Source organism: Thunnus albacares, chromosome 21 (genome assembly GCF_914725855.1).
Source record: "Thunnus albacares chromosome 21, fThuAlb1.1, whole genome shotgun sequence".
Classification (NCBI taxonomy): domain Eukaryota; kingdom Metazoa; phylum Chordata; class Actinopteri; order Scombriformes; family Scombridae; genus Thunnus; species Thunnus albacares.
This window is the reverse complement of record NC_058126.1, coordinates 9,315,433-9,343,010: the sequence shown is the minus strand read 5'-3', so window position 1 is coordinate 9,343,010 and position 27,578 is coordinate 9,315,433. Positions and strand designations below refer to the sequence as shown.

General features: G+C 39.0%; 2 protein-coding genes across 4 annotated transcripts in view; both read right to left on the bottom strand.

Annotated features, from left to right (window-relative positions):
- Positions 1-201: 201 nt before the first annotated feature.
- cdv3 (carnitine deficiency-associated gene expressed in ventricle 3) lies at positions 202-11,658 on the bottom strand. Of its 3 annotated transcripts, none has more exons than XM_044339000.1 (5): positions 11,213-11,658; positions 9,415-9,488; positions 7,714-7,853; positions 7,193-7,355; positions 202-1,057 (listed from the first exon to the last, which is right to left on the bottom strand). In XM_044339000.1, the coding sequence occupies exons 1-5, from the start codon at positions 11,396-11,398 to the stop codon at positions 883-885; spliced, it is 738 nt and encodes a 245-aa protein (XP_044194935.1). In that variant the 5' UTR covers positions 11,399-11,658; the 3' UTR covers positions 202-882. The 3 variants fall into 3 exon arrangements, with proteins under 3 accessions (XP_044194935.1, XP_044194934.1, XP_044194936.1); XM_044338999.1 differs by having other exon boundaries at positions 9,415-9,491; positions 11,213-11,657; XM_044339001.1 differs by lacking the exon at positions 202-1,057 and adding an exon at positions 5,340-7,092 and having other exon boundaries at positions 9,415-9,491; positions 11,213-11,654.
- A 2,740-nt stretch (positions 11,659-14,398) lies between these two features.
- Positions 14,399-27,578, bottom strand: part of tmem108 (transmembrane protein 108) — a 49,585-nt gene continuing 36,405 nt past the window's right edge. Inside the window, exons 3-5 of the mRNA XM_044340179.1 lie at positions 19,651-21,015; positions 18,848-18,999; positions 14,399-16,662 (exon numbers count right to left, since the gene is read on the bottom strand). Coding sequence (XP_044196114.1) covers positions 16,546-16,662; positions 18,848-18,999; positions 19,651-21,015 — 1,634 coding nt within the window. The 3' untranslated portion in view covers positions 14,399-16,545. The remainder of the gene's footprint in view (positions 16,663-18,847; positions 19,000-19,650; positions 21,016-27,578) is intronic.

Genomic DNA, 27,578 nt, shown 5'->3' with positions numbered 1-27,578 from the left:
CCTGAAAATGTTATTTTTCTACCATTTGACAAAATTGACACCTACCAACAAACTCAGATACTAAACAAATTAAAGAAGAGATGGTATTTATGGGAGGGATAGCAGGTTAACACAAGTCTTTAACCACAAATGGATGATCATACTTTCTCTGGAAACAGACACTGTGTAGAAATACCCACTTTCAAAGATTCAGACCAGACATCTTTCACAAGGATCACTTTATTTTTTGTGTTAGGCTCTTCTCTTTTCATTACAAATATTATCTATGTCCACCCAAAGTGTCCCAGCAGGGATCAACGCTCCCAGACATCTTTTATGGAAAGGACAGAAACATAGAACACGAATCCAGTTCTTCTTCACCTTTCTAAACATAACTATGCTTGTAAAAACCCCATTTGATTAGATTTTTCCTGGGCATACTGCTGTTTTGTAAGTGGATAGTGCTCTGTTGGTTTGGTGACAGTTTGTATTTACAGACAAGTAATCGCTGTAACTCTCTGGGACCAGAGTTATGCACAAGCTACTTGTTCTACACAACTTCAATGATGGCTGAGATGGTAGGTTTACCTATAAGGAAAAGCCTTGATAAAAAAAAAAGTCTTAAAAACTGGGGTTGAAATGTACCACTGTACTCAATATGGGCGAAGGACCTGAACAAATATGCATTAAAGTGGTTTTCCATCATTATTTTCTTGATACGGTAACATCTGCGACATCTGGTGTCAAACCACAGTAAAGCATTTGTTTCAGTTACCACTAACTGTTTCTGGATTAGAAGTGAGCTTTAATTTGCGGATGTCTAAAGACACCAAAATAAAGTAAGGGCAGCAAAATCAAACAGTGGATATGAAAGACAGTTAGTAGTTGTAATTATCAGGCAAACTACAACAGCACTACATTCTCGAACAGAAGGATTTTTTTCTTTTGTATCTTTTTTTCACAGAGTGGTGAGATCCAGAGGCAGGCAACAGCCCGTGAGACAACAAGCAAAGTTCTCTTTAGATGACCACGGTTCCTGTGTTTCACAACTTCAAAGGTCTCCTCCATTTCTCTGTCCTTAAAACACAGATTCAACACTTCAGTCAAACTACAATGATACCATAACCTCCCAATAAATGTCAAGAAATATAAACTACTCTCACTAATACTATACTTACTTGTGTGTCTCCACATGCTTGGCGGTGGCCAGTAGAGAGAGGAACTGCGCGTCACTGAAGATCTCAGGAGGGCTCTTTGTTCCAGTTAGCAAATTAATGGTTTAAGTTAGAAAACAAGCTTCAGTGTTGCTATGGATTACGGGTTTTAATTTTTTATTACTCTTTTAGTGTAAAGATATATATGTTAAAGAATCTATGTTTATAAGGGGCACAAATGAAAAAGAAATTATTGACACTGTTAAAAATCTCAAGAGTAAGAAGTCCACAGACTGGAATTGAATTGACATGTTCACAGTTAAAAATATTGAATGTACAGCAAAACCTGACTTATATCTGTAACCAGTTTCTACAAACTGGTGTATTTCCATGAAAAATGAAAACAGATATAGTCATACCAATGTATAAGGCTGGAGACAAACATGTACTCTAAAACTACAGACCTTTTTCCTTGCCTCCACAATTCTCAAAAATACTGGAAAAAATATTCTATACAAGACTAGATGACTTCATCAAAAAACATAATGTACATATGAACAGCAATATGGATTTAGAGCTAATAGACAACTTCGTTTGCACAGAATTACGGAATTTGTAGAAGAAATAACAATGGCAATAGAAAATAAAGAATATGCAGGTGGGGTATCTCTGGATCTCAAAAAGCATTTGACACAGTAGACCATGACTTATTATTAAAAAGATTACAAAGATATGGAATTAGAGGGATAGTACTCTCCTGACTAACCAGCTAACTAGAGAATAGATATCAATACATTCAGATACAAAATTTCAAATCTCGATTACTGAATGTTACTTGTGGGGTTCCCCAGGGCTCAGTGTTGGGATGTTTGTTGTTTATGTTGTACATAAATAATACATGTGAAGTGTCCAAAACATTGAAAACTATTCTATTTGCAGAATATACAAATTTTCTTTGTTGTGGGGGGAACTTGAAACAACTTTTGGATACAGTGGAAAAGGAATTGAAAAAGCAAGAGAGTTGGTTTGATGCAAATAAACTAACACTGAATTTAAGTAAAACGAAATTCATAATCTTTGGTAATTGTTCAAATAGCTCAAATAAGAAACTCATGATAAATGATGTAGAAATCAAAAGAATGTCTGAAATTACATTTCTTGGAGTGATAATAGATAATAAATTATGCTGGAAGTCACATATAAATTATATCAAAGTTAAAATATCAAAATCCATTGCAATACTTAATAAAGCCGACGATCTTTTAAATCAAGCTTCATTATACACCTTATACTGTTCCTTTATACTCCCATATATAACTTACTGTGTGGAAGTGTGAGGGAATACATGTAAAACAAACAGTAACCCAATCTTCATCCTTCAAAAAAGAGCCACAAGAATATAAGAATCGTAAACAATGAGAACCAACAAACCCAAAAGCACTAAAATTGAAAGATCTGGTTGACTTCAAAACTGCCCAAATCATGTACAGAGTAAAAAAAATCAACAATTACCCAACAGTATCCAAGGGTTGTTTCAAATGAGAGTATGTAAACATGACCTGAGAGGAACTTGTGTGTTCAAAAAGCATTTAGTAAGGACAAATGCGAAACAGCATTGTGTCACAATCAAAGGAGTTCATGTATGGAAGAACTGCAGTGAAAAAATGAAAATGTTTGGAAGACTAATTAAATCTAAATGATTATAAATAATATATTGAAAGTATATGGGATGGACTTGTGACATTTTGTTTGATTCCAACCTGACATATTTGTTCTTGTATTGTTTGAATGTTTGGTTTGTAATTTTGTGATTTTGTTTGTTTGTTTTGTTTTCTTACTTATATATTTTATTTTGTTGCTTCTTTTTTTGTTTTATTCTTTTAACATGTTCGAACAGCGATGCTTGAAAATGAGAACAGTATGTAGACTTTGTGTGAGTGCGCAATTTTATATTTTGCCAACAAATGTACCAAGTTGGACTTTGAACTAGACTAGAAGTGAAGCACAAAACACCTTTGCAGTGCAGAACTTTGCCCACCTCCACCTACATGGACACTATAAAGACGGTCTATGAGCAGATACAAAGCTAATTTTTGTTCAGGATGAGAAGCCTTACTCTACTCTGTTTGGTGGGACTTATTTTCGCAGCCTCGGTAAGCCACTGTGATAGATTTATTGATGATTCTGACAAGGAAATAACTTAATAAAAATAATAGCGTCTTTTATTGCTTTATAAGTTTTATGAGTTATGCATAACACTGGCTTTAACCTGCTAAATAAATTACTGCTACTTTGCAATGACTTTAATTTCCGCAAATTGTTTTGCGTAACCAGCTGGAACTGATACAAAGCAATCCTATATTAGTCCTTCAGGTGCTAATTACTATACTCTATATTTTGTAATTATGGCTGTTCAACGAAAAAGTGTTAAACATGTTTCACAGAGCTTGGAAGTACTTTTTTGCAAGAATCAGTAAATAAATAGGAGCATGTATCATATGGCTGCAATTTCTTGATTGATCGATTATTTTGCTGCTTTGTTTGAAAATCAAATGTCAATGAGCTTGCAGGACCAAGGTAAATAAAATGTCAAAAAGGATATGTTATTGTCTTTCATTTAATTCAAGTGTTATGCATTTTCCTTCCAGTGGTCAGAAGAAGTTCCACAAACCCCGAAGCCAACTGTAAAAATTGTAAGAAGAGAAACATAACGTAAAAATGATGTGTAAAAGTGGGAGCAGGAGAAAGAAATTTTATTATTTTCCAAGACAGGCCCATGCAGTTCAAGAGATCACTGACAGGCCTTCTGAAAATTAGTGGATGTTAACTAGTAGTTTATACAACCTCAAGTAACTTGTAGATGTGTCAACATAGCAGAATAATATATTTTGGAGGAATGAATTTCACATATATTTTTCAGCATGCTTACAGTACATCAAAATTATACAGAGAGTTCCTGGATTATTTTTCATTTTTTCCTTCAGATAGGTTACTGGAGCCCTATGGAAAATGAGCATGGTTTTGCACCTGACAGCAATGTGACCACGGTAAGAAACTATTCAGCACTCGCTGCAATTAATGTTAATAGGATGTTATTCTTCAAATAAAGGTCTGGCCCTGGATATTTTTGCAATTGAAGTAAATGTGAGCCACTAATTGAACATTTTAAGGGACACTATGTACTCCTCTATAGAATAGAACATTATAAACAGTGCTTTTTGTCATCTGCACGTTTATTTTGTAAATTAAACTTAAAACACAGTCTCCTAGCATTCACCATCTACTGAATGCCTTTTCTATTAGATTAAATTGAGGTTTTTAGCACCACCCATGAGTTTCCATAATTGTAGCTGCACAAAACATATTTAATATGGTAGTTTATACAACTTCAGGTAACGTGTAGATGTGTCAACATAGCAGAATAATATATTTTGGAGGAATGAATTTCAGATATATTTTTCAGAATACTTAACAGTACATCAAAATTATACAGTGAGATCCTGAATTCATTTAATTTTTTCCTTCAGACAGGTAATGGGACTGATTTTCTACATAACCAAACTGTCAAGAATGAGACCAAGGTAAGAAACTATTCAGCACTTGCTGCAATTAATGTTTATATGATGTTACAAGTAGCATTTATTCAGAATAAAAACCTTCGAAATTGAGCAATGTTGCTAATACTCTCAGTAGTATTATTCAGTAATAAGAAATAGCAAGAGAGTGTGTAGCAATTACAAGTATTTTCTTTTAATTTTTAACCTGTATTCTGTAAATGTTGTTTATCGTATTTCAGGAGACAGAAAAATGAAAGAAGACACAGAGGAGGGGTTAAACTCAGTCGATGACAACACATTTTAAACCCTAATGGGGGCCAAAGTGGCTATTTAATCAATCATTCTATTGGTCTTACTGTCTCTTTCAAATACACATTTAATGAAAACTATTGTGTGAGAAGTTTCTTTCATTTTGTCAATTTCCTTGGTTTAATGTCAATTTAAACCCCCTGAAAATGTTATTTTTCTACCATTTGACAAAATTGACACCTACCAACAAACTCAGATACTAAACAAATTAAAGAAGAGATGGTATTTATGGGAGGGATAGCAGGTTAACACAAGTCTTTAACCACAAATGGATGATCATACTTTCTCTGGAAACAGACACTGTGTAGAAATACCCACTTTCAAAGATTCAGACCAGACATCTTTCACAAGGATCACTTTATTTTTTGTGTTAGGCTCTTCTCTTTTCATTACAAATATTATCTATGTCCACCCAAAGTGTCCCAGCAGGGATCAACGCTCCCAGACATCTTTTATGGAAAGGACAGAAACATAGAACACGAATCCAGTTCTTCTTCACCTTTCTAAACATAACTATGCTTGTAAAAACCCCATTTGATTAGATTTTTCCTGGGCATACTGCTGTTTTGTAAGTGGATAGTGCTCTGTTGGTTTGGTGACAGTTTGTATTTACAGACGAGTAATCGCTGTAACTCTCTGGGACCAGAGTTATGCACAAGCTACTTGTTCTACACAACTTCAATGATGGCTGAGATGGTAGGTTTACCTATAAGGAAAAGCCTTGATAAAAAAAAAAGTCTTAAAAACTGGGGTTGAAATGTACCACTGTACTCAATATGGGCGAAGGACCTGAACAAATATGCATTAAAGTGGTTTTCCATCATTATTTTCTTGATACGGTAACATCTGCGACATCTGGTGTCAAACCACAGTAAAGCATTTGTTTCAGTTACCACTAACTGTTTCTGGATTAGAAGTGAGCTTTAATTTGCGGATGTCTAAAGACACCAAAATAAAGTAAGGGCAGCAAAATCAAACAGTGGATATGAAAGACAGTTAGTAGTTGTAATTATCAGGCAAACTACAACAGCACTACATTCTCGAACAGAAGGATTTTTTTCTTTTGTATCTTTTTTTCACAGAGTGGTGAGATCCAGAGGCAGGCAACAGCCCGTGAGACAACAAGCAAAGTTCTCTTCAGATGACAAAGCAGTTTCTCTCTATCAGTAAGGCCACTTTAAAAAGGAATTCATGAGGACCACAACCTATCACTTCTTGTCCATAGATCTTTTCAGAGTGTCATCATCATGTGAAGGAAGAAAAAAAACAAAGCTTCAAGTTTCTAAATTAAAGAGCCTGATGGCCAGCTTGTATGTGGGGGGGTTGGTGTTTGCCCCGTTCACCACCACAGCGAAAAAAAGCTCAGTCCACATAGTCACCACCAGCTATGCTGCTGAGGTAGTATCCCCACTCCCGAAGCCCCAACCGCAACTCAAAAACACCCCAAAATACCATGTGCGATTGGGTTATAACGATCTTGCAAAAAAATAGATATTTTCACAGAAGTTTGTAAAATCATCTTGCCTAAAGTCATCTTCGGTCCTCTGTGGCTTTATCGAAGCAAGTTGAAGTCCAGAGAGAAGTTGCGCCACACAACCGCTGCTCTGAGTACAATCCACAAAGGACAACTACGTCGTCATTTGTTGCTGCTGCAGTGTTGTTTGGGTGTATTTTGCCAATTCCTTTTCAATTATTCCCTCTTTCAGCAGCCCCTTCAGATGCAGTCCTTCAGTTTTGCCAACCAATGTTTTGTATGTAAAAGTGTATTAATGATCTATTTAAGGGAGTGTCGCTGTATGGCTGTGTAAGTGTGTATGTGAGACTGTGTGTGTGCGAGTAACCGGTGTGGTGATGGTGGCAGCGTGAGCTCTGTCAGGACTGCAGTCCACACAGCTGGAGTTCAGCTTCCTTCAAGGGGGCTGGAAAGGACCGTGCTGGAGGGGCAAGGGGACGGAGGGGAGCGGTTCTACTTATCCCCCAGGATGGCGTACTGGTTGTCAAGCTGCAAGTGCTGCATAGAAGCGCCACCGCTCTCCTCTCTACCACGGTTCCTGTGTTTCACAACTTCAAAGGTCTTCTCCATTTCTCTGTCCCTAAAAGACAGATGTAACGCTTCAGTCAAACTGCAACAATACTGTAAACTCCTGATAAATATCAAGAAATATAAACTACTCTCACTAATACTATACTTACTTGCGTGTCTCCACATGCTTGGCGGTGGCCAATAGAGAGGGGAACTGTGCGTCACTGAAGATCTCAGGAGGGCCCTGGGTGTGGCTTCGTTTGGTGGTGGTCAGCCGAGCCCCCGGAGGGCGATATACACCCGCAGGCTTTGCCTCAGGCACCTCTACATCCTCTGTAATTATAGAAATAATACCAGTTAGAAGATTTTCAAGGGCGAATTCCTAGAGTTTTTTTTATTTTATTAACAAACACACTGCATAAACCTAAATAATTAAATGTTTACAACTGCATCAAGCTGTGTTCATGATTGTTTTATTAAAAAAAATAAATTTGTGTGGCTTGGAACGCAATGGAAAACGTGTTCAGTCTCAGGTTGCCATGACCCAGCAGTGTCCTGACAGGCATCCTGACCTTTAAAAAAAAGGCCCAGAGTACATTCAGTACCCTGTTAATTCCTGACACCTTTGTTGGAAAAATATTTGCGAAATAAGGATTAGAGTAAAGGGTTAGGGTAAAGTTGGTTTACTCACCAACAGGTGCGGCGGCAGGAGGAGGAGGAGGAGCTCCAGACTTGTTCCAGGGCCCTGACACTTTGTCTCCACTGACCAGAATGATCTCTCCGTCCTCACCAACCTCTTCCTTCTCATAGTCCTCTTCCTCTTTCTCGTCACTGCAAACAACCAGAGACAGTCAAGCAGAAGTAAACACAATTTTGAGTTGAACTGGTGCCTCTAGACAGAATCTTGTGAAAATTTTGAGGTGGCAGAGAGGATCTGTTGCACTATCGCTGACCTTCAGGGATATTTAATTAAGTGGTATGAAGGGTCAGGAGTGTGACAGCTCTACAAATCTCCTTAAAGTGACAATCTCAAAGATCTCTGTTTCGTTCTCTTTGGCGGCACCTATGGTGATAAATGGTAATTGCAGGTGTGTTTTTTGATCTCGATCCCATGAATGTCCCAGAGATCCTAACAGTGTCGCATGTGTGACATCAGACCAGAAAAAACAGTGCGCCCCTTCACACACAAGTAAGTTGAAGAACGAGTCTGTTGCGTGAGCTCCGCCCACCCTCTCTAGCGGACCAATCACTGCTGGGTGATGGAAAACACGTCACTAACCGAGTGCCACTTGTGATTTTTTCAAGGGAATGTTGCCACCGACACCCATTTCATAATACTTTCATCAGTGGGTCATAGGCTCAATCACCATTGTGTTACCTCATCCGGCGATAAATAGTAACTTAACAGAAATTTATTTAAATTAAAATCTTAGAGATTATTACTTTAAGTTACTCAGAAATCCTGTTTCTTATTTTCCTCTCCTTCCTATTTCTCTACATTCCCTTCAATTAAACATTTTCAACTAGAGTTGACACATTTTTGCTTCAATTCAAGGTGCCTAGAGAGCAAATCTGTTTCTGTTTGTCTCTACTTTTCCGCTGACTGTGTTTCCATTCATGCCACTTCAGTGTATTCCTTTATGTTGTTTAAATGGTACTGAATGGCAGTAATCACCACATTTGTTTAGATAATTATAGTGTGTGGAGAGATAAGATGTTTGGAGAGTGCTAGTCCAACACTATCATAAGGACACTCTTATCTAGACATCAGTTTCGTTTTCTGGACATCAAGCATTTGCTTGTGAAACAAGGTGATTTATTTATTCATTTAAGAGATCCTAATATTTGTATTTTGTTCTGAAAGCTCTAAAATAAACTATAATATAAACAAAAAGTGGTGGAAATGAAAGCAGGTTTGCACATTTTCAGCCTAAAGTGTAAATACTGAATTTTCTACAGTCAGTTTCTATTCAGTCTACTTTTGTTTACAGCATCATGAGTCATGTATTGTGCATCAAACGAAATTGTAAGGTGGCTGTATAATAGCGTAGGATTCAGAGTAAAATGCCATTTCATTTCGCTATTTTAATGACTGAGAAAAAAAAAAAAAAAAAAGAGATGTGGGTAGTAATTCAGAGGTCTGGAGCCTGGCTAACTGTCATTAAGCCAAACGGTTTCCCCCGCAACCCATGCACAACAACATAAAAGAATAAATATCTGCATGTGGGGGAGCGGTGCACATTAGGAAAAGCTGACTTTAATTCTACAGTCAGTAGGATTTTTTTTACATGTTAGAAATACAGACTGGGCACCAGTAATTTCTGCAATTGGCACCACTGTTAAGACACAGATGACAACTCTTCATGTGGACGAGGAGACATTTAACTCTCACCTTATTTGTAAAGCTTGGAGCCGAAGCCCGCTGTAGTCCACTTCCTTCTGCTCAAACTCTTTCCATTCCTCGTCCTCCTGGGCAAAAGACAGATTAACTCAAAGCACATTACAGTAAAATTACATTATCTCCTATAATGTCTGGTTGTCTGGTGTCAACCTTACACAGAAAATCTAAATATTATTGGAAATGTTGGAAAATCAATTAAGTGAGGCTCTTTGGAAAGCAGCTGCACTGTGGACATTATTTCTTAAAGATCAGCTCCAGGTATGCTTTAAGATGTATATAAAATACTCTACTTTGAACAATAATTTGTGTCTTTTATGGTTTTTCCACAAAATAGTTAAATTATCTTGTTAAAAGCCTTAAAAATTACATCTACTACTTCACTATAAAGTCCATTCTCAGTGTTTGTGCACTGGAGGCTTCAAGTTTCCACATCACACTTGTGCAAGCTGAATAATGAATCAAGATTGTCTATTATAAACTATTAATGATGTCACAAATCATGCTCCATTAAGGACCACACCTTAAAATTGGACTTTTAATGAGCGCTGAGAAACTTTCCTTTCTCCAGCAGATGAATGTGAAAACAGCCTTCTAGTGTCAAACTCTTCACAGTGAAGCTCGAACATTCAACTGTAGGCAGGGGCAACTCGTGGTATAGGCCACATAGGGGATGTCACATGAGTGGGACAGTTTTTTGGGTTGTTTTTTTTTTACTGACAGATGTGCTTGTATACAGCTTTTAGAAATAAGCACATGTTCAACATTCATAAAGTTGTTCCTCTCTGTTTTCCCCGCTGTTGTACAGGGTTTTCATCTGGTTTGCTTTTTAAAGCCTTACTGGTCGGTCAGTTTTTGCCTGACAGCCACCAAACACTCTTGCATGCGCCTTGACCCCCTTTTTGTCTGGGCTGGAAGTACCATCGTTGCACTTCGCTTTAGTGTGAATTCATTTTTGGAGGTACTAGTATTGCATTTTTTAGGGGGCTCCAATCTGAAATCTCACCTAGTGCACCAGCATAGTCAGGACACTGTATTTGGTGACCCATCAGATTATATGACATGCCCTGATATTCATAACCTAACCATCTCACTCCCCATGCGTAAATCTAACCAACACTGCAGGTAACAGAATCTGAGGGGTCACCAAATACGATGCAACACCGGCCCTGACTGTAGGAACAAGAAGAAAACCAAAATGGTGATACAACTGTTTTGGACAACGTGTTAAAGGCCGTTCAACATAAGAAATGAACAGCTTATCTCTGTCACCGAGTCTTGTTGTGTTATCGCTCTATCTACATCTCGTTAGGAAGCTAAAATGCTGTAACTCCGTAAAAACTTGTGACAAATGGCGGCTCGGCCTAGTTGGAAAGCCACGATTCAAAGAGGGGGGTAATGACAGCCTCCCCCATGCAAACACAAGGCCCATGTCAGTGTAACAGCTATAAGATGCGAGTCTCAAAACATCTGCATGCAATATTGTGAAACGGTACGGCTTTAACAACTCGTCCAAATACAGCTGGGTTACTAAAAAAAGGCATAAAACGCGTGTTATGACGAAATATGTACCCCGTCACAGTGTGTGCCGGGGGTGGCCATATGCTACCAACCGGCGTCAATCAGCGATCAACCCCTCTTGACTGGGTGTAACGTTAGAAAGGTGTAAGATGACAGATTTTGATGGGGGGTACATAATTTCACACGACACCGGTGACCCATCAGACGCTGCTGAGGTACAAAAATTAAAATTAAAAAAGTTACCGGAGACTAGCGCCTAGCAGTTATTTACCTTCTCAATCTGCGCGTCTTGATTCTCGTTTTTAGTCGATTTTTCCTTCTCCTTTTTGGTCTTTTTCAACACTGAGGACGTGGGCCCGGCGGCGGACTCCTTGCCCTTTCCCTTTTCTTTCTTCTTCTTTTTATCCCGCTTGGCAAAGAAATCGTCCAGGCTCTTCTCTGGTGGTGCATCCGCCATTTTCAAAGAGCAACGTTAACTAGTTAGTAGCTGTACCAGAGCAATGACAAATGTGGGGAAAAAATACGCTCTCGGAGAGACGTGAGGACAGCTGTTAAAACCGTCAGATGAGACGTTACTCCGTAGTTTAACAGTTTAACTTGTGTTACAGACTGATAAAAATGTCTCAATCTCTGGCTGTCCTGTCAACCATGCCATGCAAGGGCTGTGACAAATCTGCACCGTAACCCGGAAAGACTTCAACCCACAACCCGGAAATATTATCAACGTTAAGCATTAAATGGTGACCTGATGGGTCGTGTCTAGATGGTAACCATAGATTTGCGAAACTCTCGTGATCCGCTTCAAAAATATTCTTTTCTCGCTTTTTTATGATGTGACAACGCTGTAATTAAGGTCTGGTTAGATTTACGGAAAAAAAACACTTGGTTAGGGAAAGATCATGGTTTGGGTTAAAATGATCACTTGAACGTGGTGTGGTTTAAAGTTACCACTTCCCTACAAATCTCGCGAGAGTTTCGAAAATGTTCGTAGATCTAGGGTTACCGTCTAGACAGGACCATGTTAAAAGAAGCAATATTGTGCAACTGAAACAAAACAAACAAGAGTAGCAATACTAGTAAAAATAAAATGAAAAACAGAAAATATATATAAACTAAATATATATAAGTACATTTTATTTTCATTGTTTTCAATTTACATTAATTAATTTATTTAATTTAATTAAAAACTAATCTTACAGTAATAGTAATAATTCTTCCATTATTCTTATAACAATTTAACAGTTGTTATAATTAGTTTGCAGTTGCAAGAATGATAAAATAATTGTAAAAGTAATAAAATAATGAAAAAAAGAAATAGTTTGTGTGTTTTGTTTATGTATTTATTCATTTTTTTAATTTTGCTTTTTATTGGTAGTCAGAGGATTTTACAAAAGACAATTACAAATACTTTACTTCACGTCTGTTTTGACAATTATATATCACAACAAAATCAAGTGCTAAAAGGAAAGAAAGAAACAAGCAAGCAAAGCACACACACACGTTATTTCGTATTATTTTGGCCCATTGGTGGGGATGTTGGGAAGGTTATTGTGGGCAGATAGGATGGGGAGGAGGTATGCATGATGCGTGTGCAGAGTTTGACACTGGAAAGATGTCTTCACATTCATCTGCTGAGAGTGGAAAGTTTCTATGAGCTCATCAAAAATCTGATTTTAAGGGGCGGGCCTATGAGCAGGAAGTGTGACATCACAACTAGTTTGGAGCCAATCCTGGTTCAAATTCAAGTTATACAAGTGTGATGTGGAAACTTGAAGCCTCCAGTGCACATACACTGAATATGGACTTCACAGTGAAGTAGGAGATATTTCTTAAATGAACAATATTCGTAGATTCTGGATTTTTTTAATGAGGGAGAAGGAGTAGATGCGATTTCAAGGATTGTAAAGTGTTAAATTGTTTTTTGTTTTTTTTTTGTCAATCATATCAGACACACATTATTGTTCCAAGCAGAGTATTTTCATACGTCTTAATACATGACCTTTAAAATGACATCTTCCTCTTCTCCATAATTTTTTCTCCATATTTTTCACTTTAAAAGTTTAACTGTTGGACACAAGATGTCTCCTACTTCACTCTCCATTCTCAGTGTTCATGAACTGGAGGCTTCAAGTTTCCACATCACACTTGTCTAAGTTGAATATTGGCCCTTGATTGGCTCCAAACTAGTTGTGATGTCACAAATCATGCTCATAAGCCCGCCCCTTTAACTCAGATTTAAGGTGAGAACAAAGAAACTTTCCACTTTCAGCAGATGAACGTGACAACAGCCACGTTTAGTGTCAAACTGCACATACATCATTCTGCACAATGAAGCTTAAACATTCAGCTGAAGGAATAAGAAGAAAAACACATTTTTTACCGGAGAGGAACTTTAACAGAAAGTAAAGAAATAGATGTTAAATTACAATTCTTTTTTCTTTTCAATTAATCTGACTTTTGAGATATGAGTCAAAGTTATGAGATTCTGTATCATATTTGGAGATAATTGAAAACTTAGTTGAGAGAGTAATTCAAAACTTTTACTTTCTATCTCATAATTGTGACAAAATCCAATCTATCTATCTATCTATCTATCTATCTATCTATCTATCTATCTATCTATCTATCTATCTATCTATCTATTTAAAGTATCATGTGGCTTTAAGAAGAAATCTTCCAGGATTAATGAAGTCTTCAATGCTTTCTGTCTCAAGGTTAAAACAGGTCTAAAATTGTGTTTTAGTTTAGTTTAGTTTAGCTGAATTCATTTTAGTTTTAAAACTAAATTCTCACAAGAGTCTAACCATTTAATTACACACCCGAGTGGAGTGGATGCATTTAAGCAGTTGTTTATAGAGCAGCTTAAATCAGGAAAAAGATGGAGTTTAAAACATAAGCCACTTCCACATTTTATTTTGACTGAGTATAATCTCCAAAAATACATTTTAAATAGAGAAAACTTTAAATTCTTGCAATACAATCACTTTAAATTTGGACCAAACTTACCAAACACGTGCTCATCTATTTATTTATAAAGATTTTGAAGAATTGAATTGTTTTTTTTTTTTTTTTCCAAATTTAAAGGGGCCTACAAATCTGTTAATAACAGGCATGTCAAATAAAGCCTCTCCTCAGCAGTACAGCAGACTTTTAAACAGATTACTGAAGTGACGTCAGATTCCCGGAGCCGGGGGTCACTTGACCACATGCAGCACTGCTACACAAAGAGAAAATTCCAGCCTACTGCATCAATGGATGTGCTGTGGTCAGCTAGACAGGTGTACGCTGCCTTGTTATAAACTGGTAGCTATATCTAACATACTTGCTTGACATCAATGTTTTGGACTTTGGTATCAAAAAACCATAACCCATGGCAAAATTTGTGGAAGCGAACCTGTCGACTAAATTTATTCTCCAACCTGATGAATCAGACAAAAAGGTCATACGGTGTTTTTTGTTTGTTTTATTGCTCAGCAGTAAAAAGTACAGTGTATACTACAGTACAAAAAATACATAATGTTGAACACTGCTTCACCGTGCCACTGAACATTTTGTAAAATATCCACTTTTGAGCGTGCAAAACAACAAGCTCCGCTGTGAGCAGCCAATGCAGGAAATATCAACATGTTTATTCGTGTTATTCGACGTCACCTTTTGTGTCAGTGATTTAAGAACAACATCTCACAATGCAGAAAAATCTTTAGCGACGATAGAGGCAGGCAGCAGTAATTATTGAATAAAGCTGCAGCAATGCAAAGTAAAACAGATGATAGAAGGACCACCAATTCAATAATTAAACAAAACATTCAAACACATTTTTTTTTTAATTAAATTGCCTCTGTATGTGCTCACAGTAAATATTCAGCAGACATTATTTATCTCAGTATTTTTCATTGGTCAAGATTTTTGACAGCCTCTAACACATATTATGTGATCCAGCAAGTAATTCACAATCATTCAACATTTGTACTTGAAACAAACACGGTTTGCATTGATGGACAAACATGTTATTTATGGAGGGAGACACTTACAGTAGCAAGGTTGGTCTAATTGTTTCCTATGGCGCTGAGAGAGTCTTTCTCAAACTGGGCTATAACCAGTAGCCACTCCACGATACAGACGAGAGACCGAGATAAACAAAACACATACAGAGGCACGCATACAAACCACACACACACACACACACACACACACACACACACACACAAGAACAGATAAAACTGAGCTAAAAGTGATGCAAAGTCTTGTTCGACTCAACATAACAGTGGTATTTGGTTAAGAGGGCAGCACATACAGCACATCTCAACCCCTCTCACACAGTATGCTTACATGCACAAATAGGGCATTCACTCACAGACATATAAAGGGCCAACAACAACTCAACATAAGGAATTAAGACATCTACGTGGTCCCTCTTAAGAGAAGCTGGTGACACATGAGGGGGAAAAGGCATTTTAAGCCAGTTCTATTTAATTGACAGATGCACCATCTCTTAAAAACATCTGGATGAAAACCCAGAAATCACACCAACTCTGTTCCGATTAACTATTAAAACCTGAAACTGTATTTATCAAACTTTTACAGCCATGAATCAAATTTCCAATCACTTAGCAATGCTCTTGAATATAACAGAGCCTCAGAGGTCTCTGAAGTTGGTTGAGTAGATGACTACATTGTAGAGATGGGAAGTGACCACCGGCTTTCTGAGACAGGATTTAGAGTGATTGTCCAAATTATAATTGATCATGATTAATAATACGTTTTTCAGAAGCCAATTATTCGCTTTTGATTGGATCTTACACCACCATTTCCTGTGAAAACAACAAGAATAAAGTGACCATTGATTTAGTTTGTTATCACTTTCTTCATCTTCATTGTCTGCACTTGTTAATATGGTACTAAGTTCTCCTTATTATCATTATCAGTCATGTGATCACTTGAGAGTTGCTCTTAAAAAGGTCACTGCAAGGAAGAGAAAGTTGCTTAGTCTTCACTTTTAGCAAATAACTTTTTTTTTACTCTTTTAGTTCCGTCTTCAGAGCCTTCATAAGTGTATTTCTTAGAAGTTTGATAAATACAGGCCCAGATTTCACATACAGTATTTGGCCAGAAACCTCTCTCTCCCCCCCCCCAAGTAGGTAGGTGCTATATTCAAGTTCAACAGGCTATAAGTATTTTGGGATTGATTTTCAAAAGGAAAAATAAAATTACAAACAGCTTTTAATGCTTTTATAGCACGTTTCTCTCTCTAAAGCAGATTTCATGTGGCAACATCCACAGTGCACTCACCATCAAGCCACTGTAATGAAACAAAACCACGTATACTCTGTATTTTATAAAGACATAAAAACCTTTATCACAATTAAGCCTTTTGTAGAAAATGTACATCAGAAAAATATGCAGGTGCATCCTCATAGTAAATAGTGTCTGTTTACATCACTCTTCTTTCTGGTTGCTCTTTGTGTTTGTAATATACAGTATAAAGTCAAAGTCTCTGAATATTTACCACATATATAAAATAGACAACAACAGCAGGGGGAGTAGAAGAGGAGAATGCAGTTATTTTTGACAGTCCAGTCCAACAGCGTCTCTCTTTTTCTGTCTCTAGATGGCAGAAGCTTTGTCTCTGTTGATGAAGAGGGTCTCTTGGCAGAAAGGGTTAACCAGGACCACGCTGCTGCCGCTGTAGTCTCCATTAGGGGGTAGACAGGTGTCCTGCTCCTGCGAATGCACGCACAGAAAGATAAATTTTAGCACAGGTGCCTAACTGCTAAACAATGGCTGTGATACATGATTCACACCTCAGGGCTCACTATTAGTGCACACGCTGCAGTCTACTCTATCTAAGTCACTCTACAGGCAATGAGCAGACACTTTAGTGTGAAAGCGAACAGAATAAAATATGGGTTCAGTGCACCCCGGGGCTTTTAAGGAGATGGTGAACAAAGATATCTGACAAAGCTAGATGAACAGAGATACAAAGGGAGGCGGAGGGGGGGGGGGTGTAAAAGCTTCAAGAGTGGAGAGACAAAAGGGAGGGATGACGCAGAAGAAACAAGGCAACAGAGGGACTTAGTTTAGGGGGGTGGGGGGCGGGGATGTAGAAACGGTTGTTGATGGTGAGTCAGCAGTAATAAGGCAGTGCCGGAGGAGGGAGGTGTGAATGCGAAAAAAAAAAACTAAAATAATTTGTTTTACAGCAGGGATGAAAGCCATTTTATGAGCAAGCTCCAATCAAATCAAACTAACGCTGTCATTTATGATCACGGCGTCCTTTTCTCCCCAAAGCACTGTCATTTACCTATAGCACCAGGGAAGCTATGAGGCTGCTGCTCTACAGAGAACAGGTAAAGCAGGGGGAAAAACAACACCTGGGTGTCACCAGGGGCATCCTACACATGATCCAACCTCAGCTTCCCTCTCCTGACGCCCCCAACAGGCAGCAAAGGAATGCAAATTGAGCAATGGTAGAGGAATAGAAGAAAAAGAGACACACATAGTGAAATGGTAACTGGAGAGAAAAAAAAAACATGCAAACAGAGCAAAAAAAGAAAATAAATCAAAATGATATTGTAAATAAAAAGAAGGGAGACTGTAGATTTAACACTAACTTGAAATTAACACCAGTGTTGTGCTACCATTTCCACCAGATGGCAATATAATGCACCAAAAACTCAGATGTTGTACAAGTTGATACACTTTTTTTTATGTAAATGTGAAGAAACTGTCACTGTGCACATTTGCTTTATTACTGTTACTCAGCAAGGATTCACTGTCATCAGCCTGATTAAGTCCAAATTTGACTCTGTTATTTTTGTCACTATAAATGATGTAAACACCTCATGGAAACGGACTTAAACTTTTGAAGCATTTGTCAGCTTGACAGACTTGAGTTTTCAAAGCAGCATGAGACTAAAGAACTCCTTTATGAAGCCAAATTATCTGCGGTCGACCTGCAGGTTAAATGATGAAGGGGAACATTGACAAAGACATGACAGGTGTAAAATATGTAGGCAGAGGGGACTGGCTGAAGAATATTAATAATTTATTATACAGTGATCCTTTTATCATGAAGTGTTGTTATTTTGTCTATAGCTCCTGTATCTAAAACACCTTCAATAATTCATCACCATCGCTGCAGCCAGGATTTCTGAAATAACGAGTCCAAATTAACTAAGAACATTTTAACCAGCCACCAACCAAACTCTGCACAATTTTTAGAGTATTAAAAATAATTATATATATTAATGCAACAAATTTCTTAATATTGCAATATGTGCAATTTGTGAGCAATGATGTAATGTCATAATCTAATTACCAGCAATATTACAGAGGCCATGACCTCAATGTCCTCTACAGCCCTGCTCATCATATCGACAAAATAATGCTGATGTTTTGTTTCTTAGTTTTGGAAACTTAAAAAAAAACGAATTTTAAATTATTTTTTTAATAAAAAGATTAAGTGACTTAGTTAATGAGTTATTGCCATATTTTAGAATTAGTCAACATCATGCTCCAACAAGGATTACAAGAACCAAAAGGATGCATTAATATCAACATATACTTTCATTATTCGTATACTAATAAAACTTTAAAATGCATTTAGTTGATGTGAAGCTACTAACAAGTAATCTAATAGATTTCCAACAGAGAAATACTTGCTTTTCTTTGTTTGCTTGTTCCAGAAAGCATCCCTGTAAATTTTATTGATACCGTGTCATACCCAAGTGCACTTCAGCAGGCCTAGAGGCTTGCTGACGGGAGAGATTGGACACGGATCCTCTTGTTGTTTCCGTACTCATTAAAACCATTCTGCTGACTGATGCTGAAACATCAAGTAAATGTCCCACCACTTCAGTGTGCAGTGCAATAATAGTAATAGAGTCAGTGTGCCGCTAGTTTGTACCTCACTCTCCAGAGTGTGTATCTCTCTGGGCAGCTCCACAGCATGCCGGCTGAAGTAGTCCATGGTGATGGCGTTGTTCCAGTAGCTGAGGTTGTTCTCTTGACTTGACGACTTCTTCTTTTTCCTCATACAGCACACAGTCAACAGCACGGCTACAGCGGGAGAAAATGAGGGTTAGCACAGTGAGCGGCTGCTTCAAATACCTTCTGAAAGCACCCACACTAGCTGCTCAGGTAGAGGCTGTCATGTTCTGGGACAACATGCCACTGTTAGAATAAATTGTGGCTGGATGTTGAAATTCCTCCTTAAAACACTTGAAGACAGCCAGAAACAGGTGCTAGTGTTGTGGCTTATATTCATTTTGAGCCATCTAAAACCAAAATTGTGTCAGTCTCTCAGAAATAAATGGCAAGGACACATTTTCAGCAATCATAGAATAAAAAAATGATCCCTATTTCTTCATCAACAGCAGTCTAAATAGGCCAAAAATGCAAAAAATTGTGTGACTCTCACTCTCTTGCTGTTAATATACTGTTGGAGTCTCTGAATTAATGCAACAGGTTCAGGCTCAGGGTGTTTCTGGGGACTGTCAAAAGGCATTCTGGGAAATGTAGGAGATCACTAACTGAGGTGTATTTAGACCAGGAAAGTTGAGAGAAAGTGAAAATAAATCACAAAATCTTAGCACAAATGCAAAAAGATCTCAGATTTATCTACTGTATATACTGATTGAGGTCAGTGAAACTCTAAAGACACTTTTAAAATGTTTAAACTTTTTTTTTTCAAGCTATGACTTTACTTACAACACGAGGACACAGGCACACTGATGGCCAGCACGATCCACACAATATCCATCCTGCTCAAGCAGATGGTCATGCGGGACAGGGGGGAGTCGACGGTGGGGCCTGAGCTGTTGCCGGTTGTCCAGGGGTCCTGTGTGGTGGCGGGAACCTGTCTGTTCAGGAAGTTCCTGCTGGCTGTTGAAGGGGACTCTGAGCTGTTCCCCTGAGCAGGCGCCTCCTTGACTGAACTGCTGTTAGCGAGCAACTCTCCAAATGTAGTTACATTCGCCGACCAGGGTCCGATAGGGTTATTGTCTGTGCCATTACCTTGAGGTGATGAGCGAGGACCAGCCTGAACATGACTGTCCTTAGAAGTGGTCTCGTTGGTTGCGGTGTGGTTGTTTTGGATGATCGTAGGACTGGGTGTGCTGGGGCTGGGCTCAGTGGACTGGGCTGGGGTGGACGCAGTGGAAGTTATATTCTCTGGCGGGCTCTCGACAGGAGAGACAGACCCTTCCTTTGGCTCTATCACCAGCCCAGCAGTGGGGGGCTCGTTCATGTTCGCAGGCACCTCCCTCAGGGTGATGGTGTGGTGTGCAGCCACCTCTGGGACACCCCAAGCCTGCTTTCTGAGATTTAAACCTAGTGCAAGATCATCATCCACTGAGGAAGAGGAGAGGGAGGTCAGAGAGGAGGGCTGATCTGGAACATACTGCCGGCTGGGGTCTGTGGGTTCCTCCTCACTCAACTTCAGAGGCTGGACATGGTGTGGAGAGAGCTCAGGTCCCAGTGTGTCTCCTCTGTCTGATCCAGAGCTGGACATAAGGGCCAGGGGGTTTGGAGCCCCTCTAGCAACAGATTCCACATCTATATTTGGGACATCTGTGCTGGGAGATTTAGGGCTGCTGCTGCTGCTGGCCTGGTTAGTGCTGACAGTAACTGGGTTAAAGACTTGAGGTACCCTGACCAATTTGTGCATGTGGCCTTGGTTCACAATATCAGAGCTTGGCTCCTGGGGCTGAATCACACGGCTTTCAGTCACATGATCTGGCTTGGTGCTCACAGTGTTTGGGGTAACAGTATCTGTGTCATGAATGGGAGTTTTTTCATGAGCCAGGCTGGAGGTTCGGGTTGGGTGAAGCCAGGCAAAAGGGTGGAGTGTAACAGTAGGAAGGATGATGTCTGAGGGTTGAGTGCCTCCTGTGGATGACCATTCCCCACTACTGGAGCCTTCCTGATGCAAGTCCAGCTGGGAGGGTTTGGGGGCAGACAGGGGGCTGCTGTGGGTGGCTGCCATGGAGACAGAGTCCTGGGACGTCTGGCTGAGGTACAGCTCCTGTGCTGATGACAACAGTCCTACTGGCAGTGCTAGGAATGCTAGAACACCTGCAGAGAAAGAGGAAGAAAGATGATCAGACATGACAAAAGACTTGCACCATCACATCATCATATATCCTTTTAGATTCATGAATTACTGGACTATTTCCCTGTAATTGTGTATTTTCAGCATGTGTCTCCTTATACATCGTTTCTCTCAAGGATCCCGCGTTGCAAAGCGAGAGTGCAGCTCGACAGCTGAAATTGTCTCCTCAGGTGTTCAGAAGAGACGTGCAGTCTTGTCTTGCATTCATTATGCTCCTTAGCCTTTAATCTACTGAACCACTGTGTTTGTCACTCACCTAGTTAAACTAGATTGCTTTATTAACCGCATTACTCACTAGACGAGTACCACGGTGTGTGTACCAGTGCATGAATAAGGTGACAGCTGGGATTGGGAGGATGTCTCTGTCTCTGTCTTTGTTACTATGCTGAAATGTTTAAGGATAACACTGGGATGATAAAAAAGAAGCAATTATTTTATTTTAGCCTCCTGATAACACTGAAAAAAGGAAGAAAGGAATTTATTGTATAACTTTCAGTCTAAAAAATCTGAATCTTGTCTTCCTTTATGAAAGTCAAAATAAGATTTGATAAATTCATACATTTCTGATGCAGTTTCAAAAGTTTTTAGATCTTTTATATGTATATACACAGTATTTTTTTTAAAACAAGGTGTCATTTGTTATCAAAATGCATTTTAAGCCAGTGAAATTGTAACAAGGCAAAATGTCTTGTAAGGATGCTTTTACAGTGAACACAATGGATAGAATTATGACAGTCAGAGCATCAAAACAGCCTACTTAACATGCCACAACCATCTCAGAGAGCCTGACATATTCTCTTTCTCGAGCTCAATTCCATAAGGAGGCTGTGTAGTGACAAGCCATTAGCAGGTGCCTGTGGGGAATATTGGTCCTATTATGTTATCCAGACAGCAAGAAAGTCATAGAGGCAGGAGCGTGCAAGAGCTTATTAATTTCCCCTTTGCTCCCCTCCCCTCCGTCCTTTATTGACACTGTTAAACACAGCTAATGTGAAACATTAGTTGGGCTCCCACCGGGTGGTTTCTACGCATTCATCTGAGAAACCGAACATGCATTTACACAAAGCTAACATCATTCCAGTTCCTCTCTCAGTGGGCTTATATGGCTTATGATGGATGCTGAACTGCAGACAGTGTGAGAATTATTTTGACACATACTTGTATTCTATTTTTATTTTGTCTAAACCCTTATTGGCTTATTGCTTAAAGGACAAGGCTGACAAAAGTCTATATTTTTTTTTATTGGCAACAGATTTAATAGAACGGCAACAATGTTTTACTGTAGGTCATCTCTTTCTGACCTCTACTGAAGATGTACATTTTAAGATCCTGGTCACAAATATATAGTTTTATTTCTAAAAAATAAATAAATAATTTCCTAAAGAAGCTGGGAACTGTAGTTTTTTACAAATGTTACTTAAATAGGAGCAAGTAATGCATTTGATGGAGTCTATTTTCAGGTGCAGATTAATGCATATTTGATGCTCGGCTGAGTATTTACAGGGTGGTGTATGTGGAACTGAGTCAAAATAAACTAAAGTGGTCCTGTTAGTTGTAACCAATCAATCGATACAGTCACCCAGTGCAACGATTGATAGCTTTTGGACAACAGAGAAATAAGCTACATCCTATAAAACACTTGTTGGTACAAGCAATGCATTGATGTTTTGGTCTTCTAACAGGATTTATTGACATCAAGAAAAAATGTAGAAGAGTCTTTTCCTTTAATAATACTCAGTGAAAGAATGTTTACACTGAATTGTGCAAATCTGAAAACATGTATTAAGACTGTTTAGTCCAACATCAGCTGATCGCTCTGTCGTTCAAATTTAGTTGTGCTGAGCCGGAAATGAGCCATGGATACACGTGTTGAAACATGAAACATACAGAAGTACAGTGAGTAATTTTACAGGAAGTACAGAGGCGGGTGTTGTTAAAGTGTCTGTGATACAGGCTTGGAGAGATGTGGAGGGAGAGAATAAAGGAAAGTGATTAAGACTGCATTGTTTTGGTATCCATAGACCCTCCCAAAAACATCTGAGTCATAGAAACACACACAATCTAAAGCCATCCATGTGACCTCAATGTTGTGACCACTATTTAACCGTGGTGCTCCCTCAGTAACTATGGAAACCAAGTTTCCATTTCCAGAAGGGGCAGAGAAGGAGATGAGAGAAGAGGTGGGAAGAGAAATCTGTTAAACATGTAGGAAGAAAAAGGGTAGAAAGGAACAGAATATATATATATATATTTATATGTAAAAAGATGATTTTTTAAAGAACTAGCAGCCCAGGCAGCAGTCAATATCAATAATCTCAAATTTCTTTGCCCTAGAAAGCGTCTCCATTTCATTAAACATATTCTTCCCTCTTTCTTCACTAGAGGATATAAAATACACCACAGCAGAACCCCAAAGCACTGACTATTTAAACTCAGCCTCTGAATCATTAATCATATTCCTCCATACTCAATCACACAGACTACCAGGATAGAGGGTCTGGGCGCTGTCTTCCATTAACCAAGCCTGTCACGTCTCTAATCCGTGGAGCCCACTCCAGACCCATATCTGGGGAGATAACACACATGGCCATCCTTGATTTATGAGTGTTCGTCTTTCCTGAGATGATCCTTTAGGCAAGAAAATTGAACACAGACAACCCTAACCATCTAAAGCGCAAGTATTTTGGCTATTGTTGATCCTGAGTAATGTGAATACTGGTCACATTATGACAAATTTTGCCTGCAGTTCACTAATGTTTCGATACTGAAGACAGAGTATGAACAAAACACAAGAAGGAGAGGAAAAAAAGGCCAAAAAATGAATAAAAACTGTAAAAAAAAAGCCACAAACTCATAGGTATTATGTATCAAACATTTTTTTAAGGTAGGATCAGTGTAAAGTAGAGCCGCAACAGCTGCAAGCAAGGTAAAAATAATGATGTTTTTCAATGCAAAAAGTAGATAAAAGAGATAATAGAGGCCAACAGGGAGCAAGGATGTTTACCACACAAGGTCTGGCTTGAGTCACACCTTCAATCAGTTCCCAAACCTGGCTGTCACAACCTGGCAACCCGACTCTCTGCTGCTACTGAATAAAACATAACACTCAGACTCCCTTTACAAAAAAAAAAAGTTATATCAGAAATGGGCGAACTAAATGCTCTGGCACACACACAAAGAGGAACACATTCTTCTGATTCGTCCGGGTGATCACAAACTCGGCATAAAATGTGCTGTTTCACGACTGATCTCTAGCCAACATGGAAATTAATATTCATTTGGGACTTTGTAGTTTAGTTAAATCATATTTTATTAAAGATTGCATCTAAAATGTTAAAGGGGAGAATCTGCTTTTTAAGTTAGCTTGCACTCAGACATCTGACTACCCATATATTCATTAGTGCTGAATACGTAGCGGGGGAACACTGGCCTTTAGATTCTGTATCAGACGCTGTGTTGAATTCTGTCATTTAATTAGTTTGGAGTTTGCAAGTGAGACTCCTTGTTTAACTTTGACAGGAACCACACTATCTCATTATTAAGGGTTACAATAATAAGGGAATAAACTGAGTATCAGTGAGAGGAATGCGTATGTGAGGAGTAGAGAACAATCCAGAGATAGCATGAGGAGTTACATTGAACTGCACAAATCGTAAAAGTAATGTGTGGAAAATGTTCAGTATCCCAACAGGGTATATCCCTGTTAGCTCACTGGCATAATTAGCTATTAGCATCTAGCGGTCTAGACCAGATCAGAGACCTGAATGGTGCAAATTACTAGATGGTGGAGGATAGTTTTGCCAAGAACTTTGTGAGGAAGAAAAACATGTTTACGGCTGTTAAATGAATAGTACAAATGTTTGCCAGGCTTTGTAATGAATGCTGCGGAGATAGTGACAGAATAGAGTTGGCATACTCCTAGTTTTGGATGAAAAATGCATCATGTGGTTATGTTTATAAAAACCCACGACTTTTATCCCAAACAATGTCTCCTACTGCTGGAAATTTCAGACATTTCAGTCTGTTTGATCTTCATCAGGTACATGAATGTATACTGTCAGATATGTGATATACCAGATGAAGGTCTAACAGAACAAAATATTCCAGTAGTAAGTGAGGCGGTCTGCAGGAGTTTTCTCATTTTATTAAAGTTGTGCTTTCCACCAACGCCTGTCACATGTTCATGTATGCAGAGACTTTCAATTTTTTGAGAGGAAAAAAAACAAAACACAAACCCAGGAAACTGCTGGATTTTCATACCTGCTGACGTTCCAGATATAATATCCTGAATAAGGGGGCTTTGGCGCTCACAATTTAGGAGGAAAAGAGCAGGAATTTCATTTATACTGATGTGTTTTTTTTATGGTAACATTACTAGCTTGTGGTGCCCATTGATGGTTTGAGAAATCCCCTGTAGAGTTAAGTGTGTATGGTAAAAAAAAAAAAAAAGCTCTGGAAATGCGAGGATGAGTGCCACATAATTTTACTGGTTTTACTGGTTGCCTTTATTTCTGTAGCAGACTTTTGTGTGTTCAGCCTTTGAAGCTCCGCACAGAGTTAGCCAGCTATATACAGAGGAAGCTAGGCTAAAAAGGCCAAGATTAGAAAATAGCAAAGCCAATATAATGATACGACACAGTTGAAAGAAACATACCATCAGCAGCCCATAGAGAAAATAACACCCCACTGCTACTGATCTAACGTAGTGTCTTGAGTTAATTTCTGAATAATGAAAATATCCATATACAGTAAGCTATCATAATGTTGTGGTCACATGTTTTCAGCCCATCTGCTGTGTGTGCATCCTTGATTATTTGTGAATGTGAAATCAGTTTTTTTTAACCTATACAGTATATTTCACGTTGCTGAATTTCTGTATGTGTGTGTGAAGGGATTACGTGTGTATCTGTGTGTTTTTACGGCGAGCCAAATGGGTGTAATTTGTCACAACGGCTTGAGCATCTGGCTGATGGAGTGAGAGCATAAGCGGGTTGAACGCAGAGAGCCTGGCCCTGCCTCCACAAAGACATGTGGCGCAGGCGCAGGCACGGGGAGTGAATTAACAAGAGGAATGATTGAAAAGGCCCAAGAAGTGAAGTGAGCATTATGAACATCCATTATTGAGTCAAAGCACTAAGAAGAACATGAGAAAATTGGATGGAAAAGGGGAAGAATGGTGAGGTCGGACAGGTGGTATGACATGCAAAGAGGAGGCCAGGGGTGTAGTGCGGTGTAAGAGAGGGAGATGTGTGGGTGTTTCATCAGTGATGAGACACGGACAAAAGCAAAAAGGTTCGATTAGACACATTAGTGCATGCATGAAAGAGTATTCATTATAAAATAAGGTGTAGAGACTATAGGAGGCACTTTTTGAAACATTTGTCTTGCTCAGCAACACTCGTCCACTCAGCATGTTGGCTGTTTTTAGCCTGACATGATTTCTCAGAGCACAAAACGAAAACAAACCCACAATAAGAGTCAGGCTATTTTCAGTAGTGAAGGACTGAGGAGGTGAACAACAAGAGTTTTCTGAATCTTTTTTTTCCACAGGGGACAAAAAAGAACAAAACTGGTGTGATTAGATTTCAGTGGTAACACTGAATTAGAGGTCTTTCTCCTCATCCTTCAACTATATGCTTTGAAGGGCGACACACAGTCAACACTGTTATCACTCACACCAACCTGTTGCCCTCACTATCTATATCACACAGCTGATCATCTCAGAATAGCACATGGTAATATCAAGGAGACAAACAACGCTGTGATAAAATTACTGTGAGATTATGCCCCCATTTATTTGACTAATGGTGTCAACCTGTTTTCCATTAACTAAGCTCAGGATGCATGGAGGGAGGGGCAATTTATGCAGGAAACCTGCTGAATTAGGGCTCTTTTGAATGCATAGGGAGCCGGTGACATTCATTCAAGTCCTCCATTGATGCCATCAGGGACATCAATAAATCATGTTGCAAAGCAGGTTCCTGCGCACTGATCCAATGCAGGCTTTGTCCCACCAATCATTCACGATTAGACTCAATGTCAGCGGACAGGGGTGGCTGTCACTGAATCTAAAGTTACACTGGTGAGTTGGAAAACAACATAACATTTACTCCTGCTGATGAAATTCTTCACTGAATGCCAGCTTTTCCATGGATCCACTCCTAAGTTAAGACTTAATTCCTATGCAATGCATCATGAATCTTCCAGCCCAGTCAATCATACTGGAGCACTTAGTGTGCGGTATGCAAGCTATCAGTGCGTATGGACTAGCTTGGCTGTGAGATCAATCCTGAGGGGGGCTGCTTGCTGCGGAGGGTGGGATATTTATCTTTTTTTTTCCAGGGGTCACCTCACGCTACATGCAATGGAGAACGATGTGGCTCGAATGTATGGCAACAATCTGCCTATTAAGCAAATGCTGGAGCCAGGCTGGTTGTGCCGCATCATCAGTGGGCAGCTGGCAGTGGCACTATTTGAGTTGGAGGCTCTACAGGAAGCCAAAAATAGGCGCTGCAAAATCATCCAT

Coding starts and splice junctions, on each gene's coding strand:
- cdv3 (XM_044338999.1), bottom strand. CDS start 11,398: ATGGCGGATGCACCACCAGAGAAGAGCCTGGACGATTTCTTTGCCAAG. Junction 9,492..11,212: donor AAGACGCGCAGATTGAGAAG/GTAAATAACTGC, acceptor TCTTTTGCCCAG/GAGGACGAGGAATGGAAAGA. Junction 7,854..9,414: donor CTCCAAGCTTTACAAATAAG/GTGAGAGTTAAA, acceptor GGTTGTTTGCAG/TGACGAGAAAGAGGAAGAGG.